Below are 22,026 nucleotides of genomic sequence, written 5' to 3'. Positions count from 1 at the left end.
GCTGCGGTCAATAAAGGGCCTGACCGTATAAGATGATATATTTTGTTCTCCTAAACTGTTGCGTAGGGTATCAGGTGAAAATATGCACCTTGAACATGTCAGTAGCTCTATCCGCTCTCCAAGATACCGATCTTCCACGGCTTTTGTTGCCACGCAAAAGATGGAGTGACAACCTTCCATAGAGGTATTAATCCGCCAATGAACAAGCAGAATTGATTATAAAGAGGAAGAAGAAGAAGAAAAAAAAAACAATAAGAAAAAAGCGCCAAAGATTTTAATTAACGCAGACGGTAATAACATATAGGCAAAATATAGACAATACAGGTAAATAACTTATTATTTATTATACAAAGTTGCGGCTTCGCCTGAGCCCTGCGATGAGTGAGCTAGGCCTACCCCTTAAAGGATGGAAGGGACCAAAGAAGCTAGTCCTCAGAGTTGCAGCTCTTAACCTCCGAAGTATGACAGGCAAAGGAAGAAAACTCGCCGATTTTATGCAGAGGAGAAAAATTGGTTGCACTTTGTGTGCAGGAAACTTGTTGGAAAGCTAATAAGTCGAGAGATCCTGGAGATGGATGCAAGTTTAGATATATAAGAGCTCGAACAGTCACGGCAGAAATGAAGGAGGTATTATTTTGAACAATGAATGGAAGAAACATCTTGTGAGAATGAGAATGTAATACCGAGGATAGCGAGAAATGAGGTTGCCGAAACGTTAAATAGGACAAAGAACGGTAACGCAGTAAAACCTGATGGATTACCTATGGAGGTTTGGAATGCTCTTACGTTGGAAGTACGTAAGGCATGTGAGGGATATATATGTGAGGCAGCGTACATTAAAGTAAGGACTGCTGACGGATTGACCGAAAGTTTTCCAGTGACTGTTGGTTTGCATCAAGCCCCTTTACTGAGTCCTTACCTGTTTAATCTTGTAATGGATATACTGACAGAGAAAGTAAGTGAGGGGGCTCCTTGATTAATGCCTTTTGCTGATGATATCGTTATAGTAGAAGAGAACAAAGAAATTTTGGAGAAGTTGGAGTGTTAAAGAAGGGCTATTGAAGAGGAAGGACTTAAGGTTAGCAGGACCAGGTCAAAAACGGAGTATATGTGGTTGGGAGGAAGAGTAATGGTTGCTGATGTAGAATTGCTTGGAGAAAAGCGAGGACGAGTAGGAGAATTTAAAAAGTTTGACTTCTACATATCGGAAAATGGGACACCAGATCGAGAACTTGCCCACAGGATACAGGCTGGTTTGTTTAACTGGAAGCGAACGAGTGTGGCTCATAAAGACTATCTAGAAAAGGAAGATAAGGTTAGCTAAAATGAAAATGTTAGGGTGGATGTTAGTTAAGACTAGAAGAGACAAGATCAAAAAAAGGTTCAAGAACAAAGACTGCAATGGTTTGGCCATGTCAGACGTTAAGATGAAAACTATGTGGGAAGAAGGATAGAGGACGAAGGTAGAAGTTGATGGAAGAAGAGGTAGAGGAAAACCGAGGAGAAGATGGAAGAACTGTGTGGTAGAGGACTTAAGAGCGAAAGGTTTAGGTGAAGAAGATCCGATGGAGCACGAAAAGCAAGGAACAGCGATCCCTGAAAAGAGAAAAGCTAACTAAGAAAAAGAAGAAGACAGCAAAGTGGTAGTTCAATAAATTGTAAACTTTTTAACATTATCCTGTGTAAGTGATATCGAAATCAAATTAATAATACCAGATTTGAAAGCTTCAATTATCTCCCACATTAGATAATAACAGATCTACCACCTTACAAGATACTCATTAGCTTTAAGAATCTGAACAGCAACTCCATATTATTACGATGAAATATGGGATTCACTTCATGATTTATCAAATAATTTGCAGTGAATTTTCATTAAAACCGTTCTCTTGTGGCAATTTGACTGATAAATGTACTTTACGTACGTGAACGTAGGAAGCATGTATACCAACTGAATAAATTCAGCGTTGATTTATGAATGGAACGAATTTTCTTAGTTGGCGGTATGTGACAAGATGTGAAAAATGTGTAAATGATGTCTAAGGTTAAAGGCTAATATGTATACCGGTTGTCCGAATATGAAATCTAAAATTGAAGATTGTAAATATACTAGCAAAAATACGTATAGTAGGCTGTTCAAATAGTTTTGTCATTAAACAGGAAAGTTAATGATGATTTCTATTGTGTACATTTTATTGAATAATCCCACTAAAATATCCCGATTTTAGTCACTGATTAATTTTAGGGCGTTACTGGAAAAGGAGCCAATAGCCACTTTTTATGTTTCGAGAAAATCGCACTTAAATTTATAATTTGTACTATAAATCACTGTATCCAAATAGAAAGAAGTTTTGACGGTAATATGAATAGCTCAAGTGCGAATTAAATATATCATCATCAATTAGCTTATATTTGTCCACTGCTGAACGTAGGCCTCCCGTAAAATTTTCCACCTACTTATATCTTGAGCTTCTTGCATCCAGTTTGTGGTGATGCGCTTGATATCATCCGGCCATCTAGTCGGTGGTCGTCCTCTGCTACGATATGTCTCTTGCCTTGGTCGCCATTCCAGAATATTTCTGGTCCATCTATCATCCGTTAATCTGGCAACATGTCCGGCCCAAACCCATTTCGCCATGTCTATTTTTTCAACTGCATCTGTAACTCCCGTTCTTCTTCTTATTTCTAGGTACTTTATATCTGATGGTAATACCTAATATTGATCTTTCCATAGCGCGTTGTGTAACTCTTATTTTATTTATTGTTCTTTTTGTCAGAGTCAGTGTTTCTGCACCATAAAGAACCGGTAAAACGCACTGGTCAAAAACCTTTCTTTTTAAACAAACTGGGATAATAGACTTGAAAATGTTATTCAATCTACCAAAGGCAGCCCATGTGAGACCTATCCTTCTTTGTAGTTTAGTTGTCTGATTATCTCGGCCTAAGCGAATCTCATGCCCTAGATATTTGTAAGCTATTACTTGGTCGATGCTATAGCTCTCAATCAGAATTTTACCGCTGACTACAAGGTTGGTCATAAATTTTGTCTTTGAGGTGTTAATTTTAAGACCAATTGTTTTTGACACTTTATAGATCGTGTGCAGCATTTTTGTAGCTTTATCAACTCTATCAGATATTAAAACGATGTCATCGGCAAATCTTAGGTGGTTCAGATCTTCTCCATTTATACTAATTCCCATATTATCCTCTCGTTCCATTTGCTCGAACATATATTCAAGAACAGATGTAAACAATTTAGGGGAGATATTATCACCCTGTCTAATTCCCTAATTCCACGTTCTATTCGAAACTTCTTGCTATCTTCATGAAGGCGTAAATACTTTTAATCAAGGCGATATATCGGTAGTCAATGCGGCAGTTAGCCAATGCTCGAAGCATTTTATGATGATCTATAGTATCAAACGCCTTTTCATAATCTACGAATATAAGAAAGATAGGCTTGTTATACTCTGTACACTTTTCTATTAGCGTTTTTATATTTTGTAGATGATCATTTGTTCCGTATCTGGAGCGGAACCCAGCCTGTTCACAAGGTTGGTAACTATCCAGTTTGTTCACAAGCCGTTTTGTTATTATCTTCATCAATAGTTTGTATGTATGGGACTGCAAACTAATAGGTCTGTAGTTCTTTAGGTCTGAAATGTCACCTTTTTGTTTATTATGGTTATTATTGCACTATGCCACTGGGAGGGGATTACGCCTCTTGTCAAACAAGTATTGAATATATTTTTCAACACATTTACTAACGTTTCTCCTCCTTCTTTGATTTGTTCAATGACTATCCCATCTTCTCCAGGTAATTTATTGTTTTTCTTCTCCGAGAGAGCTGATTTTATTTCCTCTGTTGTGATATCTGGGATGTCTTCTGAGCCTACATTTTGAACTTTTGTTATGTGATTTTGATCAGGATCTGGAAGTTCTTCTCGCTTATACAATTCTGAGTAAAAATCTTGAGCAGTTTTTAAAATATCTTCCTTATTTGTTGTAGTTTCTCCTTTTTTATTTACAAGTTTACAAATATTTTTCGATCCTTCAGTCGTTTGTCCGCGCAGAACCTTTAAACTTTTATTTTTATAAATGGCTTGAGTTATGTATTCAGTGTTGTAATTTCTGACATCTTTTCGAATGGCTTTTGTGATATCCTTTTTTAACTGTCTAAGTGTTATAAAATTATCTGTGTATTTGTCTTTCAATTCTCTTCTTTTGTTTATAAGATCTTTAGTAGCTTAAGTAAGTTTATCCATCTTGTTTTTTCCTTTTTCCTTATATTTTCTATGAGCGTTTCGAATCGGACTATTTATTCGCATGTTTGTCACCTCTATATCTAATGCATTTTCATTTAGATGTTCTACTTCTTTCAGTTCTGAAGTTATGAGATTCTGATAAGCTACTCATCTTCTATCGATTTACATTTATTTAAATATATTGTTTAAATTTAGTTTAAATTAAATATATAGTTTAAGTTTAGAATTAAATATATAGTTTAAAAAAATTTTAAAATTAAAAAAAAATTTTTTTTACATTTTGGCGTTTGTTTCTTTTGGTATGTATGGGAAAGTGAGACATGGATATTTTTATATAACAATTTTTATTTAAAAAAATTAATATATGTGGTAATATATTCTAATCTTATTCTCCGAATTCAAAGTCAGCTTCATCACCAAACCCATCTACGTCATCATCGAAATTTCTATGTTAAAATTTTTTATAAAGGTCCTGGACATCTTTGAGAATAAGAGGTAATAAACTTTTTATATTAGCTAATTGTTTGTGGGAAATAGCTTTTCCTTCTGGATATAAAAGTTCGAATTTTGAAGAAAAATAATTGTGGGTATATTTTTGTTGTCTTCCTCTTATGCCTTTTTTTATGTCAACCTCTTGAAACTTACCCTCTTTATGAGTTGTTGATTTAAAAAATATTGAAAAGGGGTTATCTTTAATAATTTTAATTACACTGGCATTTAACCAGCTGACTTTATTATCTTGTATATATATTTTTCTGTTAGTAATAAGTTTCTTAATTTCTTTACAGCCTAGGAAATTTTTTACCATTTCGTGAACGATAAAGTGTGTGAACGACTCTTTAAGTGTGTAGATTCTAATTTCTTTTTTTTTTTTAAAGAACTTTCAATCTTTGCAAAATTAGTCATTGGGTAAGTAACTATGGCCAGGCATCAGATATTTAAATTTTATTGTTTTCAATGATTTATGTGTTTCTAAGTACACTTTTGAGAAAAAGGATAATTTTTAGGTTCCGGTTCTGACCACCGCCCATATCGCCCAATCAGACCATAAATAATAATAACTTTCAAGCATGAATCAACTTCTTGCGCTCCTCTTCCAGCGGTACACTCTTTCCATATAAACCAACATGGCTACTATGGAGTATTGGATCCTTAGTAAATTCCTTCATTATAAACAGAAATTTTATTAACATTTTATAAAAACTCCAGAACAATATTTTTTTATCATAATCAGTGTTTTATAATGATTCATATTTTCTGTTTTTTAATAATTTTTTTCCTTTCAGCACATTGTACCAAACCCTGCTTAAACGGTGGAAGATGTGTTAAACCCGAAATGTGTGCTTGTCTTAAAGGATATGCGGGTCTACAGTGCGAAATACCGGTTAATACCCGTAAGTATCTGTGAATAAGTATCTTTCTAATATAATTGCCTCTAAGTTGATTGTGGTACAAACCACAAAGATTAAGATGATTAAACAACACATAGGTACATACATTTCGTTTTATGGGTAACGTTCCTACAGTGTAGAGGAAATTAAAAATAAAATTGATCTGAATAAGAAAATATTAATATATATAATAATAACAGGCGAGTTTTCTACAGCCGGTGCTAGTTCTCGGATCCTAAATTCCAGCAATTTCTGTCAAAATAATCTTCAGGTTTTAAATCGTTTTAAAATGCGTGAAATTGGGCTAAAAGCTCCCTTTTTTTGAGGTTGTATGGATTTTCCTGAAAATTGCTATTGAATAAAGTTTTTTTCAAGTTTTTGATGTAATTTATGAAATACAGTTACTTTCCTACCCTTAAAACCCTTAAAAACTATCTGTTCGTGTCCGAAAAGATAGAAAAACAGTTTTTAGCAGCTCGAAATGAACTTTTGTGCGTTCACAATGTATTATGTCCGTTTTATTATCGATTAGAACTTATCATTCGTTAAAAATTTGCAACCTTAAAAACATCCCCTCATAAAATAAACAAACAACTGTTATTTTTGGTTCCCGTATTAAAAATTTCTATTAGTAAAATCTGGTTCTTATTTTATTATTTGATAAATACTAATATAAATACCTATTCTTGCTATATGTCCGAGCCATCTTAATCTTTGAATTTTAGCGAGTCTTGTTATTTTTGGTTGCCCATATATTTTCATTATTTCTTTATTCGTTCTTCTTCGCCAGATGTTCCCCTCTTTTACACCTCCGTATATCATTCTAAGAATTTTTCGTTCCCATCTATCTAATTTTACTTCCATATCTTTATTTAGTGTCCAGGTCTCGCTAGCATAGAGTACTGTAGGTCGGATAACTGTTGTATATATTCGTTTTTTTGCTGTTCTGGATATTATCTTCGACCTCAGTATCTTAGTCAGACTCCCAGCACTCTTACTACCTTTGGCCATTCTTTTTATGATTTCTTGGTTCTCTTCGTTCCTATTTGTTAGTGTCACTCCCAAGTAATCGAATTGGCTAACAACTTTAAAGTTATATTCTTTACTTGGGCTTTGTATCTTAAAGGACTGTCCTAGATGATTTTCGTTTCCCCTCATCACCATATATTTTGTTTTTTCTTCGTTTATTTCTAAACCATATTTCCTGGCTATTCTCTCTATTCTAGTAAAGATTTCTCTTAATTCTGCAGGTCTCCTTGTTATTAAGGTAACATCATCTGCATATGCTACGCATTGATGCCTGTGATGATATATTGTGCCTCTAGTGTAGATGTTACATTCTCGTAAAATCTTCTCTAAGATCAAATTGAAAAAATCTGTTGATAACTGGTCACCTTGTCGCAGACCTCTATTGGTGATAAAGCTATCCGAAACCCGTCCTTCTAACATGACTTTACTTTTAGTATCATTGAGTATGCATTTAGTCAGTCTTACTATTTTTGGTGGAAATTGTAAACCTGTATCTATTACAGGTGTTTATTTATGTTTAAACTGGATCTGGTTCTCCTTTTATCATTTGGTAAATAATAATGTGTCTTAATATTTCTGAATTTTTGTCTGCATTTATTAAAAATATTCTTTTGCGTTAGCTTTTTAAGGTAGTGAATATAAATATAGTGAACAGCCACTATTGTGGTATAGTAATGGTATTACCAGTTCAAGTCTAGTTCTTCTTTTTCTCTTTTTTGTTGTAGCTCCAGTAAGTTGTCATTCCATCGTTTTCGTGGTCTTCCTACTGATCGTCTTTCTATTGGAGAACCCTCTCTTGTCGTCTTTACTACTCTATTTGTTGTCATTCGGCTTATACGATCGTTCCATTCTACACTTTTATTTCTTACCCAATTCTTGATGTTCTCCACTTTGCATCCACGTCGGATATTTGTACTTCTAGCTATCCCATAGTGTCTTACCATCAATTTTTCTAAGTGTTTTCATCTCTGTTGTTTTTAACATCCTTTTGTTCTCTCTGTGTCTGGTCGTGTTTCTGCCGCGTTCATTTCTTTCGCGATATGTTTATTTCTCCGTATTGTTTCATTAAGGCCACATGCGGCTCTGTTTACTCTACTCATTTCATCTTCTAGTGATGCCTAGATATTTAAATACCATCACTTCTTCTATTATCTGACCTTCCAGCTCCAATTTATACCTTAGTAAATTTGCTGTTTGGTAAATGTAACCATGCATTTTGTTTTTTTTTTGGAAATTAACATGTTATGATTTTCTATTTTTTAAATTCCTTAATGCTTTCTTTACCTTTTCCTTCTCAATATTTATTTCTTCGTTTGTCGTGATGTCTGGTGTTGGTAGTTTCCATCTGTTTTGAGAAGCTCTGCAAGTGTTCCCTTTTTGTTTGTCCAACTAAAGTATTCGTTTCATTCCTGGTTCGTTTATAATGGTTTTATGCCTGGTGTGTTTATTGTGTTTTGTATTAAAATCGCTTTCCTCTTTTAGTTATGGACTGTATGTCTAGTTCTCTAGAGATTTCGTCATATCCACTTGCTTTTCCATTCTTAGCATTTTCTATTCTGTTTTTTTATTTCTTCTTTTAATATATTTGGCCCAGTTTCGCTCTTTATTTGAAAAATGTTCTTTCTATCACTGCTTTTATCTTTATATTTACACGTTATTTAACGTTTCATCGTTTGTTTAGATTGTTTATTCCATACAGTTCTTCGTGATACACAATTGTATTAAATATTAAACTATTCTGTAAATATAGATTAACATTGTAAATGATATTTTTAGCTGACTGCCGAAAACATTGTTTAAATGGTGGAAAATGTTTAAAGCGGGAGACTAAAGACACTTGCAGTTGTCCAAAGGGTTTTGAAGGACAACAATGTGAATTCGACATCACCAAACGTAAGTTCTGTATTAGAAATACACTGATTATCAACGTATATTATTTATATTATTTTAAATTTTGTAGCTTACTGTTCCAAAGGCTGTGAAAATGGTGGAAGCTGTACAAAACACGAATTTTGCACTTGTCCCAAAGGGTTCGCAGGTAGACGCTGCGAAATAGATATCGATGAATGCAAAGAACAGAAACCCTGCGACCAAATATGCTACAATACTCTAGGAAGTTTTACTTGCCAGTGCAAAGAAGACTTTGTGCTCCAAAAGGACGGACAAACTTGTAGGAAAGAAGGTATGCATGTTAAAATGTTTATTATTGAGGCTCTTAAATTATATATGACTCTTAAATGTCAATGCAACATTAAATTTTTCTAGCATTTTATTGAAATTATTTTTAAGAAAAATAAATTATCATGACGTTTAAAATCCGTTCCATTTTTTTTTCTTTAGGTGCCGTCTTCTTAGCGAAGGTTGGCGATGACCTCTGCAAAGTCTTCAATATTTTGGGCTTTCCTTATTAAACTTTGAAAGTCTAATCCTGTCCAATCTTTGATGTTGCGCAGCCAGGTCATTTGTCGTCTACCCGGGTCGCGTCTGCCTTCTATTTTCCCTTCTATAATAAGCTGAAGGAAGTTATACCTGTCGTGTCTAAATATGTGTCCAAGATAAGACTTTTTACGCTTCTTGACAATGTCTGTGAGTTCACGTTCTCTATTCATACGCCTTAAAACTTCTTCATTTCTAACGCGGTCGGTCCATGGAATTTTCAGCATACGACGAAATACCCACATCTCAAAGCTCTCTAAACCTCGTAACGAGCTGACTGTTAACGTCCAAGCTTCCTAGTGTAATAGTACACTATATACATAACACTTTATCATGTGGTATCATAGGGACAAATCAAGATTCCGTGTAGTGAGTAACTGTCGCATCTTTAAGAAGGTATTTCTTGCCTGTTCTATTCTACATTTAACCTCTTGTTCTTGGTCTAAGGTTTCATGTATCTAACAGCCTAATACTTAAACTTTTTCACTTGTTCAACTAGATTGTTGCCGTTCCATTTGGTCTTAGTTTTTATGGAAAAAAAATGCAATAATAATGTTACAGATTTATTAACGAATTTTCTTTTCTTTTACGCTTTCAAAGTTAAAGTCGTCGATGTTATTTTTATATATTTTTTCAATTTAACAAACTTAACGATAAACATTTATTATTAATTCGATTCTTTTTGCTCTTCTTTTAGATGATAATGATGGAGGCATAGAAGCAAAAGATTTAGAATTCGAAATGTTGGATAAGCGATTATTGAAGCTGGAAACGGTAATAAACTTTCTTTTAGATCAAATCATTTTATATAAACTATTGTTTAATTAATTTATTTATTATTCCTTAATTTTCAGATGATGGGTGAAAGCCACAAAAATGATGTCTCCAAAAATGATCTCCAGAATGTGTACAAGGACATGGATTCGATTTCGCAGGATATTAATACACTTAAAAATAAAATAAATGATGTGGTAATATGCAATATATTTACATTATAATAATATGCTATACACTATACTTATCTCTCTGTTAATGTTTGTAGTATAATTATCATTCTGGCTTGACAGCCCTGTGTGGGTCCTATCCTCCTCAAAAATTTCTCTCCAGTCTTTCGTATCCATCGCCTTCGTTCCTCAAACACGTATTCCCATATTTCAATAGACGTTATCAATGAACCTTGTTCTGGGTCTTTCTCTTATTTTTTGACCAATGGATCTATCAATAAGCGTTTTCTAGCTGGGTTAGTTTGTTCCATCAGCATTACATGCGCTACTCACCTCAGACGTAATACCTTAATGAATTTTACTTAAAGTTTGAAGCTGTATCGTCTTCCCCACACTCCATTGTCATTCCCGCTCCCTAGATTCACTTCTATTAGCACTTTCAAGTATCCATATTCTTAAACTTTTTGATGACGTCATTTTCTACACCAAGTGGCCTTGGGATTTGTGGTTGCGTGCTTATTTTCATGTATTTCGTTTTGTTGGTGTTTATCGTTAAGCCTATTTTTATAGTCGCTTCTTTTAGTGCTACATACCTCTCTCGTACAGCGTTTTTCACTCTCCCAACAATACTGATATCATCCTGCCTTGTTAAGATTTCTATAAAATGATTAGTGAATTAAAATCTACTCTTACAAAAGCTCCACTTGGTTACTCGCTATTATACCTGGATTCTTCTAGTTTTTTATCTGATGTTTCATAAAAGCTTCTGTTACCTGATGAGCTAAAGATTTTTAATTTCCCATTTTTTAACAGAAATGCTCAGATTAGGGGTTATGGTTTCTAAAATTAGTCATCTTTTTTTTAATTTGAAAGACACTTTTTAAGTTTGCAGCAATTATTTTAAATTTCTATTGAACTGGGTTTAAAGAAAAGTTTACCAGTTATCAGCTCAAAGTTGTGTGAACTTGTGTTGGAGTTTTCTGAAATAAATAACTTTAAACAAATTTGTTTTTGAAATAAATTTTATGATATATATTGAAAATATTTATTGCAGCTTAGCGTGCTCATGGGTTTGGACTGATTTGTTATATATTGAACCAGTGGTTGTGATTTGTGCAAATGTATTAATTTTTCAGAGCCAGACTGAACAGTATACAAGAATCCCATCTATTTGGAGTGTAATTGTAGATATTTTTAGAATATCACGTGATATAATAACTTCTTCATATATTAGATCTTGGGCATTTTTTAGGATTTTAAGCCTCTAATCATATTTGTGTTTACAGCCTCATCGTTTAAAGGCTTTCCTGATAATTGGTACCTGTACCTGCTCTTTCTATTCGAGTTAGTCTCTGACTATCCATGTATGTAACATGGTGCTTCTATTATTAGCTTCTCTGGTTTCCCAATCGTACATTTTATATTCTAGAGAGATCTGTTATTTGGTTAATTGGTATTTGTCTTTTAATATTGTCCAGTAAATCCTACGTAAAATGCAAAAATGCAGGAACTATAGAGAAAAGTCTGACCATCATACAAGAAACAGTGAGAGAAATAAAAGAACAACACCTAAAGAAAGATACAGAGAAACGGAAATCGTGGATGGCCGATAAAATACTTGAACTTATGGATCAGAGAAAAAAAAACAAAGAAAATCTCCAAGAATATAAGAGAATACATATCATCGTCAGAAGAAAAATAAGAGAAGCCAAAAAGAAACAAAAAACAGAACAATGTCAAGAAATAGAGGAGTATCAGAGTCGATATGATAACTTCAATGTTCAGAGAAAGGTGAAGGAAATAGCTAGAAAGTTCCGAAAACGCAACAGCGGAAAAATAATAGATGATGAAGGCAATCTTGCCATAACCAAAGAAGATAAAAAAACAGTATGGGAAGAACACTTGGAGAAACTTTTCAATAACCTTAGAACAATACAAGAGCCCACCATTGAATAAAATTCAGGTCCCCAAATCCTACCAGAAGAAATAACAGCAGCCGTCAGACAGATCAAGGATGAAAAAGCCCCGGGACTTGATGAAATTCCTGCAGAACTGTTGGAACTATTAGATGCAGAACAAATAAAAATAATAACTGAAATATTTAATGAAATATATATAAGGCAGGAAAAATATCAGTAGAGTGGCTCAAATCGGAGTACCGTTGCCCAAAAAACCAGGAGCAAAAGTTTATGAACATTATAGGACCATAAGCCTAATAAGTCATCTGCTAAAGCTGTTTTTAAAAGTCATCCACAAAATCAGTTTGAATTTGTGAACGCCGTTGATACGAGGGAAGCTTTATTAGCGTGCAGGTAATGTTTCAGAAATGTAGAGATGTCAGCTGTGATATATTTGCATGCCCGATAGACTAAAAAAAGGCTTTCGATAGAGTCAGGCATGAACAAATAATGGAAGTGCTGAAGAGGACAGGGATTGACGGAAAAGACTTAAAAATAATAGCTGTCCTGTATTGAAATCAATCAGCGGTGCTCCGTATAGATGGAGAATATACAGATTAGGTTAAAATCTTAAGGGGAGTGGGACAGGGGTGCATAATTTTACCACTGATATTTAATCTGTACTTGGAGCACATTTTTAAAGAGGCTCTAAAAGATATTGATGAAGGCATCTCAATAAATAGTCAAGCTCAATAACCTGCGGTATGCAGATGGTAGAATAATGTTTTCCAATACCATAGAAGGGCTGCAAAACTTAATATACAAAATAATGAAAACAAGTAGAACATTTGGACTGGATATAAACACCAGCAAAACCAAGCTAATGATCATCAGCAAGGAAAACATAACTGGAGCAAATCTGTATGTGAACCAAATGAGAATTGAACCTGTCCCACAGTACAACTACTTGCGAACTATAATCAATGAGTCGTGGGACAATACCCAAGAGATTAAATATCGCATCGGAAAGGCAAAAAGTGCATTCTTGACTATGAGCTCTGTGTTCAAGAGCCATTACCTCACCCTAGAAACAAAAATAAGGCTCCTTAAATGTTATGTGTACTCAGTGCTTCTATACGAAGTAGAAACGTGGACATTAAAGGCGGAAACTCTATTAAAACTTCAGGCTTTTGAGCTATGGTTATACAGAAGGATCCTGAAGATACCATGGACAGACAACGTCACCAATGAAGAAGTACTGTGAAGGATGAACACAACCGCGGATTTGGTCAACATCGTGAAGGGCCGTAAGCTGCAGTACTTGGGACATATAATTAGAAATTAAGGCAGATATGAGCTACTTCAATGCATTTTGCAAGGTAAAATTGATGGAATAAAGGCCCCAGGACGAAGAAGAATATCCTGGCTTGCTAATCTAAGAGCATGGTATAGAAAGACCTTAACACAGCTATTCCATATAACAAGCAACAAAGTCGTCATAGCCAGAATGATCGCCAACGTTCGGAACGGACAGGTACCCTAAAAAGAAGAAAGCCTACGACAAGGTGAAACTCTATCAACTATATTTGGAAAATAGTGTTGGCTAGTGAGTCGATGTTTCGAAGCAATGAGTTGAGTCACAGAACTGTTTCTATGTTTCGATACAATGTTTACTGTTTCGAAACATCGAGTCTTTACGTGTTAGATCTGATAATGATTAGTATTAATTTAAAAATGGTATTGAAAACCTATACTACCGAGGAAAAAAAACCTAATTAAATAAAACCAGACTAAACATATGTATCTAACCTACACCTAAAACAATAAATTTGTGCTTAGCAAGCTCAAATCCCTAATAGTTCAACAATCCTCATAACAATACTTTGATAACGTTGCTGTTACGTGTTTTACAGAAAATGAATCTGCACGAAATATTGTATCCTTGCAAAGGGACCGACACTGAATTGTTATGATATGAAACATATGAAGTTACAGTATCGGGTAAAATGTGTCAATTGTTTCAATGTTTCGAATCATTGTTTCGAAACATCACAGTGGGTGTATTCAAATGATTCGAAACATTCAAATGAGTCATTTTGCCCATCACTATTGGAGAAGATTTTACGAGAAAGTAAAATCCTTCTTCTTGCAGTACCGTCTCCTATCGGAGGTTGGCTACCATCACAGCAATCTTTACTGTGTTGGGTGCAGCTCTGAACAACTGTATTGAACTGCACCCATACCACCCTTAAATTTCGCAACCAGGAAATCCTCCTACGTCCCACATTTCTCTTTCCCGAGATTTTTCCTTGGATTATAAGTCTAAGTAGAGAGTACTTCTCTCCTCTCATTATGTGGCCCAAATATTCCAGTTTTTTCGTTTGTATGATTTTTATGACTTCGCATTCCTTCCCCATCTTCAGCAGAACATCTTGATTTGTTACTCTTTCTGTCCATGGTATTTTCCACATTCTCTGGTAACACCACATCTCGAATGCCTCAATGTTTTTGATGTTTATATTTTTCAGTGTCCAGGCTTCCATGCCGTACAGCAGAACGGAGAATACGTAGCACCTTAACATTCTCGTTCTTAAGTTTATATTTATGTCCCGGCTGCATAGGAACTTTTTCATTTTGACAAACGATTGTCTCGCTATCTCTATTCGCCTCTTGATTTCTCTTGTCTGGTCATTAGTATCAGTGAAGCAAACCCCTAAATATTTGTAGGACGTAACTCTTATAACTGGCTGATTATTTATGGTTAAATTCACATTGGTGTATAGCTTCTTTGTTACAATCATGAATTTAGTCTTTTTGATGTTCAGTTTTAGACCATACTTTTTGGTATGGGTGTTTATGTTTTTAATTAAATACTGTAAATTTGCTAGGTTATCTGTTACTATTAGCGTGTCATCAGCGTATCGTATATTGTTAATTAACTCTCCGTTAATGTTCATACCAATGTTTTGCTCTAGGAGCGCTTCCTGACATATTGTTTCGCTATATATATATTGAATAATAGTGGAGAAAGCACACAACCATGACGCACACCTCGACGAATCTCAATTTATTCGGTTAACTCATTATCAATTTTGATTTTTGCTGTTTGTCCCCAGTACAACCTGGATATGATATTAATGTCGCGACTGTCGATGTTTTTGCTTCTTAGGATTTCATACAGCTGTATGAAATCCTAAGTAAAATCCACATTCTTCTTATTATGCCGTCTTCTAACGAAGAATGGCGATCACTGCTTTAAACGCTTCCCTATCTTTTGCAACGTTAAATATTTGTTTAACACTGAGGTTAGCCCAATCGCTGATATTCCTCAGCCTTCTTCATTTCTTTCCAGGCACTTTTAATATCTTTTTTTTTTGAAGATTCTGTGAATGCTGGTGCGATTGCTTTATTTATTTGTTGTTGATATTTTTCACCCTCGAGCTTTGACAAATCTAGTCTCAATTTGACTTTTTTCTGTTGTCTTTTCAGTTTAATATTAACGTTGGCAAGAAGTAGATTGTAGTCGGAGTCTGCATCAGCTCTTGGATATGTTTTCACGCTTTTAATCCCATATCGAAATCTTCTGTTAAAAAGAATGTAATCGATTTGGTTATCAGATTATTTTCGTTGTCTCTTGGTGCCACTGCATCTATAAAATCTCCTTGGTGGTAATTGATAAAACATGTTTGTGATGACTAGTTCTCTCTCTTGACAATATTGTACTAATCGATCTCCTCTTTCATTTCTTATTCCTAGACCATAATTCCCTATAATATCTTCTACTTTCCCTTTACCGATTTTGGCGTTAATGTCGTCCATTATTATGTTGGCTTCATTCTCCTTTTTTGTTTATGTTTTTCGTTAGATGTAAATATGAATAGAATAAATCTATGTCATTATCGATGCTGCTTGATGTTGGGGCATACATTAGAATTATGTTTATGTTTATTGGATGGGTATTCAATTCCTCATCCATATCCACATTAAGATTCAATATATAATCGCATGAATCAATGTGTAGCATATGATCTTGTTTTAATAATAAGAACAGCTACTGTATTAAAAGAAATGTTCAACATATTACAGAGCAAAGCTAGGGAGTGTGGATAAGAAATAACTGAGTAAAAAATACATTCTTTGCCAAAATTATGTTAAATTGCATTTTTGCAATAATTGTTTTTATATACTAAATTTTAATAGTAGACAATACAGCGTCGAACTATTGGTTGACATCAGGAAAGATGTTTCCCGAGACAGAGGGCTTTCTACTTGCCACTCAGGATCAGGTTATTCCAACTAAAAATTACCTGAAATATATTGTTAAAGATCCTCAAGTCCAAAATGACAAATGCCGATATGGATGCCAAGCCCAAGAAACCATCCAACATCTTACCGGGGACTGCCAGGCGTTTGTCGGAACTGATTATAAAGAACGCCATGACTCAGTAGGAAAGATTATCCACCAAGAACTAGCTAACAAACTGGGACTTCTCCAAACCGACCATCTTCCTTATTATCAATATGTCCCTGACAGAATGCTTGAAAATGACAACTACAAGCTATACTGGGATCGCACTGTGCTCACAGACCAACCAGTGGCGCATAATAGAGCAGATCTCATACTAGTTAATAAACTTACCAGGCAAACAACACTTATTGATGTGGCGATACCTAACACCAATAATTTGCGTGTTAAATACAACGAAAAGATCGCCAAGTATAGAGATCTAGAAACACAAGTCAGGAGACAATGATGAATGGAAACTGCCCAGACAGTACCTATTATTCTATCTACTACTGGTGTTATTCCCAAAAACCTTCTAGCGAACATCAAATAGCTGGGTTTAAATGAACATCTTTATAAGGCCATGCAGAAAGCTGTACTCCTTGAGACGTCCAGATGTGTACGAAAATTTTTGTGAGATGCTCCAGTAAACCAAGTCACCTAGGGCTTGATAACACGGAAAGAGTCCCACCAGAGCTCAATCCTTTTGATACCGTAGGTATCTGGGATGAGTGAATTTTCCCCTTAGAGGGAGTGTGAGCCGTATGGCTAAATCTGGGAAGAACAGCCACTGTATTAAAAGAAATGTTCAACATATTACAGAGCAAAACCAGGGAGTGTGGATAAGAAATAACTGAGTAAAAAATACATTCTTTGCCAAAATTATGTTAAATTACATTTTTGCATTAATTGTTTTTATATTTAAATTTAACAGTAGACCATTTATTTCTTGGTAATTTATCAAATTAACAATTACCCTTTTATATTTTTTAGGAGAACTACAGGAACGACATGTACGTCTTCAAGACAAAACTAAACTCCATCGAGAAAAAAGCCGAAAAAGTCGACGAACTAGTACTTAAATATGATAGAATAAAGAAATGTGCCTTTTACAACAAGATTTGTATTTGAGAAGTTGTGACTGATTATTTTAAGTTAAAAGATATATGTGTATATGTAAATTTTTAGCTAGGTATAAGGAAGTATCTCAAATTTATTGAATCGGTTGAGAAGTCACTTAATACGGTTTTACCTCCGAACAACGGTGCTTTTACCATGGTATATAATAAAATCCAAAAATACCAATTAATTTAAAAATTAAAAGTTTTTTAACACCTTTCTGTCCTTATGGAATGTATTAAACTATGTAAGGTTTTGATTTCTTCGCTTTCCTGCAAATGGTAATATACTCAGCTGGAACATTAATTATTGATTTTTAAGTTTTTTTCTCTATAATTGTGTGCATACTGTCGACTTCGATTTGTGTGTGGCACACTTCTAAACATTTTTGTTCGATAGTCAAATTGTGTAGCAAAGTAAAGTTAACGAGAGCGTTGCTTAAAGTGATGTTTCGGTTTTGATAACAACACCCATCAGTATACATTATGTGAATGTTTTCTTCTCCCATTCTTAGAATTACTTTGTCCATAAGACAGTTCACCAAAATCGTACCAAATTCATCAGAATTCAATCCTCTTTCAGTCTCATTCCACAGAAAGCAATATCCATCACTATGCTTCATATCATAAATGCACCAGTTGTGAACGCAGAGTTTGGTCTTATAATAATTAGATGATGTGCCAAAAGCACAGCTTGAAGATCGACAATAAAGACTAATTCTTTCTTTTTTTTATCAGATTCCATCTCCGTTATTGCTTCATTTTTTTTACTTATGTGCTCTTCATAAATTTCTTTTTCAATATAACCCAACGTGTATCCATTACAAATTTCGCATAAGTCTTTCTTTGGTTTAAAGATAGATATTTTTCGTATTATAAGAGTGTTTATAACAGTCGCAATAGATAACGCCTTTATGTTTTTTGACACACAATAAACTGTGTACATTTTGTAAAACTGTTGCTTGGATGAAATGTCCGATTGTTTATATGTCTGTGTTGTCCTTTTTCTACAATAATGGGGCGGCATTTTGGGCAAACCATCTAAAAAGTCCTGAAAAGTTTTAATTTCAAATGGATTTCTTCTAATATTTGTTCTTAATTGTTTACTGGCATTCTCTAGTTTGAACCTTCCAACTCCCAATACATGATTTACCAACGAAAAAGTGTTTAGGAATAACGTTTTACAGACTCTGATCATATCTTCGCCTTTTTTTAGATGGTAAATAATAGTATTGACTCTCTTAGATTTTTCTGGATCTTTCCTATCTCTTTGTTTATTTGTATGAATAACTTTTACTAAATTATCGATGTAAAGTCGTTTTTTGTTCCAAGTAAAAGTCCAGAACTGATCAAATAATCTTTTTCGATCATTTTCAGACATATGGGGAAAGGGGGAATAGTGGCCGCCTAAGCATTTTGGTTTATTTATACTGCTACATAGCTTTAAAAATTATACTGTTATACTTTTAAAAAAACTTCTACAACGTTTGAAAAATGAAAGCTTTTCAAATAAATTTGTAATACTTTCTTGTTATATTGTCCTTGTCAAGTGATATTTTTGAGTAAGTATAATATTTAAGTAGGATTTAGCTGTATTCTGTATAGAATGTAGTACTGCCAACTTATTGTAAACTTTTATTAAATAAAATATATGACAAGATAATTTTACAACTTCATGTTTTTTATTATATCGGTGTAGTTACTATGACTCTACTTGTAATTTGTTTTATTTGTTTTAAAATTACGAAGTGTGAGAAGGGAGTGAAGATAAAGTAGAATATTTTCCTTAAGTCTTAGAATCTTATCTGCTTATTTCCTTATGGCATTGTCCCTATCTATTGTCCCTCCGAGTTGTTGACATTTTAGGTAGGTATATAGCAATTTTTAAAGATGATCCGTACTTGTTTTTAATACAAAGATTTCTCCAATTTACAACGATTTGTTATCCGAACTCCATGATCAGTAATATCAAGTTTTGTCCATAGATAAATAATATGGTTTTGTCATTTCTGCCCTGATGATATGGCTGGAAAACTCCGAGTACGTAATACATTTCTCGTCGCTTTCCGCATCATTATGCCTTCGGCCGTTGTTGAGTTTATTTCTAGACCTAGACCACAGGACAAAACCCTGCCAATTCCGTTTATTGTGATTAAAAGACTATAAATATTAATGTATTAACGTATTGGAAGTAAAGAATATTGAATAAAAGTAAGGACACCGTCGATGTACTTATGTATATTCTTTTTAAACCTTAAATATAATAAAGATAATTTATGCTGACTATAGTGTAGGCAACACCCATTTCGCCAAGGTGTATTCCTGAGTTATAATATTGGATACAAACACAGAGTTCTATTAAATAACCTAAAAGTCAAAGTCCGTATGATGCGGCTAGAGGGCGCTATTTGTCGGCGGAAAAAATAAGGGGGCAAGTATTGACAATATTAAACCATTATTATTAAACTTTTACTTTACTAAATATGAGAAAAGTTTGAAAGATCTCGTTTAGTCGTTTACCAACTTGGGTTACAGACCCTAGAAGACAAGCTTTAGACCATTAACTGTCAGTTTTTTACATTGAGTTCCATACCATTTATTTCTATTTCACACCAGTGGCTCAAATCTGTTTGCAGGTCGTAGTAATCATAGATATTCATGATCTCCTTTTAAAGTTTTCAATCATCTGTGAACATGAAAGAGTGTGAATGGGCAAAACAGGAGACAATAATATCATTCACCTACCTATATATTAAAGAAAAGAGGACCTAGGTGCGAACCTTGAGGTACAACAGATGGTACCTCTATCTCACTCGATTGGAAGCCTTGAATATGCACTATTTGTATTATTTATGTGAGATAATAACTTAATTATGGTTTACTAAAGATTCCAAAATAAAATTAGTCAATTCAATAGATTAAGCTCAGTTGACAGGTAATGAATAAATCCAAATTGTTGGTCTGCAAAATAGCATTTTAAGCTAGCACCTAAATATTCACAAACAAGGCTCTCGAATACAACTAAGTATACTGATCTGTAATTGTTAACCTGAGAGTTATCTCCAGACTTAAGTATGGGAGTAATAAAGCTTTTTTCCAACAGGCTGGAAATATCCCACTCTTTTTTGGAACATTAAAAATTTGAAAAAGTGGCCTGGAAAATAAAAAGCTGCAGTGTTTAATAAGGGATAATAAGGTAGACAGTTGTTCATAAATGGCTGAAATAAATATACTAAATTGTGATAAATTGATGCCACCTAAGCTAAAATATTATCCTGCAAAAGACAGTCTCTATCACTATAAGTTTTTGAAAAATATTCAGCAAACAAATTAACAAAGTCTTAACAAGTAGAAGCAGTGATATTATTATAGTATAAAACTGATTGTATGTTAGATTTTTTGATGTTTTTATTGCCAACAAATTTCCAAAAACTATAAGTAATATTGTCCCTGAGAGATGATTCAGTTAATGCAATATAATATCGATAACATTATTTTTAAGTGTTTAAATTGAGCCCTTAATGCAGAAAACTCATTAAAGAGAATGGGGAATTGAGTTATAAGATATTCTTTGTGATCTTTATTTTTCTGAATAATTTTAACTTTGAGATCTGAAGAAAACCAAACCGTAAATAGCATAGACATTACTTTGCTGATATTATTGCCAACCTTCTCTGAAGATGGTACCTTAAGAAATATATCCATCTCCATATTAATACTCATATAACTAAATTTATCTTCCTACATGACTGCAATTGATGAATAGTGGTTACATAAATCAGCTTGTAGGTGGCTACTTATAAGAAAATGCGCTAGTAGGTTTAATATACCACACAGAGATAAATTTGATATGGACAATAATTATGAAGAAAACTTTGGAATAGCTCAATAAAACGTAAGAGTGATAGAGACAGCAATGTTTGAGATCAGTTTGAGAGATACAATTTGGAATACTGATAATTGATATCATGGACAAATTATATCAAACATATTTTGAGCAAGCACTGGATGAGAACTACTTAGAATAGACATTAATGGAAACAAATGGAGAAGGCCTATGCCATTAAAGGATGAACATGGGCTCAAGAAAAGAATATGGATATGGTTATTTGGAAAAAATTCTTATGAATCAGTATGTTCATTAAAAATTGCATATTGCAATTTTCCATGTTTTGTTTGAATGGTAACTAAATAGGTGAAAACGAACCAGTTGCAATGGATTAATTTAAAATAAGAACCTTGTAAATTTTTATAAATATGGAAGGATTGATTAGGTACTAAATTATCTTGATGCTCATAGCGACTGTTGCACTTCCCAAAAAGACTTACAAGTACAACCTGAATCACATGTGTGGTTTTTTAGATAGATGAACAGGAAATTTATTATATTATTACATTTTTTTTTTGGATGGTATAATTTAAACTAAGACAAAATATTAAAGATAGCAAATAATATTAAAATTCTATAATTAAAGAATTTGAAATTAAAGATAAAGGAGCATTTAAAAAACTTTCTTGGATTAGAAATAGATTATGGTAGGGAAAATGGTACTTTAAATATAAACCAAAGGAGATACTTGACAGGTTATTGAAATAAAATATGGCAAGTACTGTAAAGAAAAAGAATACATTTAATATTGAAGTTTTGAATGGGGCCAAT

The 22,026-nt window shown here is 33.7% G+C and overlaps 1 protein-coding gene across 3 annotated transcripts in view; it reads left to right on the top strand.

Annotated features, from left to right (window-relative positions):
* The window catches only part of slow (epidermal growth factor-like protein slowdown), a 385,029-nt gene extending 365,998 nt beyond the window's left edge, over positions 1 to 19,031 (top strand). For all 3 annotated transcript variants that reach the window (XM_072542802.1, XM_072542803.1, XM_072542804.1), the window contains 6 exons: positions 5,552 to 5,659; positions 8,462 to 8,578; positions 8,646 to 8,867; positions 9,819 to 9,895; positions 9,976 to 10,092; positions 17,242 to 19,031. In XM_072542802.1, the coding sequence (XP_072398903.1) occupies positions 5,552 to 5,659; positions 8,462 to 8,578; positions 8,646 to 8,867; positions 9,819 to 9,895; positions 9,976 to 10,092; positions 17,242 to 17,379 (779 nt within the window). In that variant the 3' untranslated portion in view covers positions 17,380 to 19,031. The remainder of the gene's footprint in view (positions 1 to 5,551; positions 5,660 to 8,461; positions 8,579 to 8,645; positions 8,868 to 9,818; positions 9,896 to 9,975; positions 10,093 to 17,241) is intronic.
* The last annotated feature ends 2,995 nt before the right edge of the window (positions 19,032 to 22,026 follow it).

The sequence above is a fragment of the Diabrotica undecimpunctata genome, chromosome 9 (genome assembly GCF_040954645.1).
Source record: "Diabrotica undecimpunctata isolate CICGRU chromosome 9, icDiaUnde3, whole genome shotgun sequence".
Classification (NCBI taxonomy): domain Eukaryota; kingdom Metazoa; phylum Arthropoda; class Insecta; order Coleoptera; family Chrysomelidae; genus Diabrotica; species Diabrotica undecimpunctata.
This window is presented reverse-complemented; position numbering and strand designations above follow the sequence as displayed.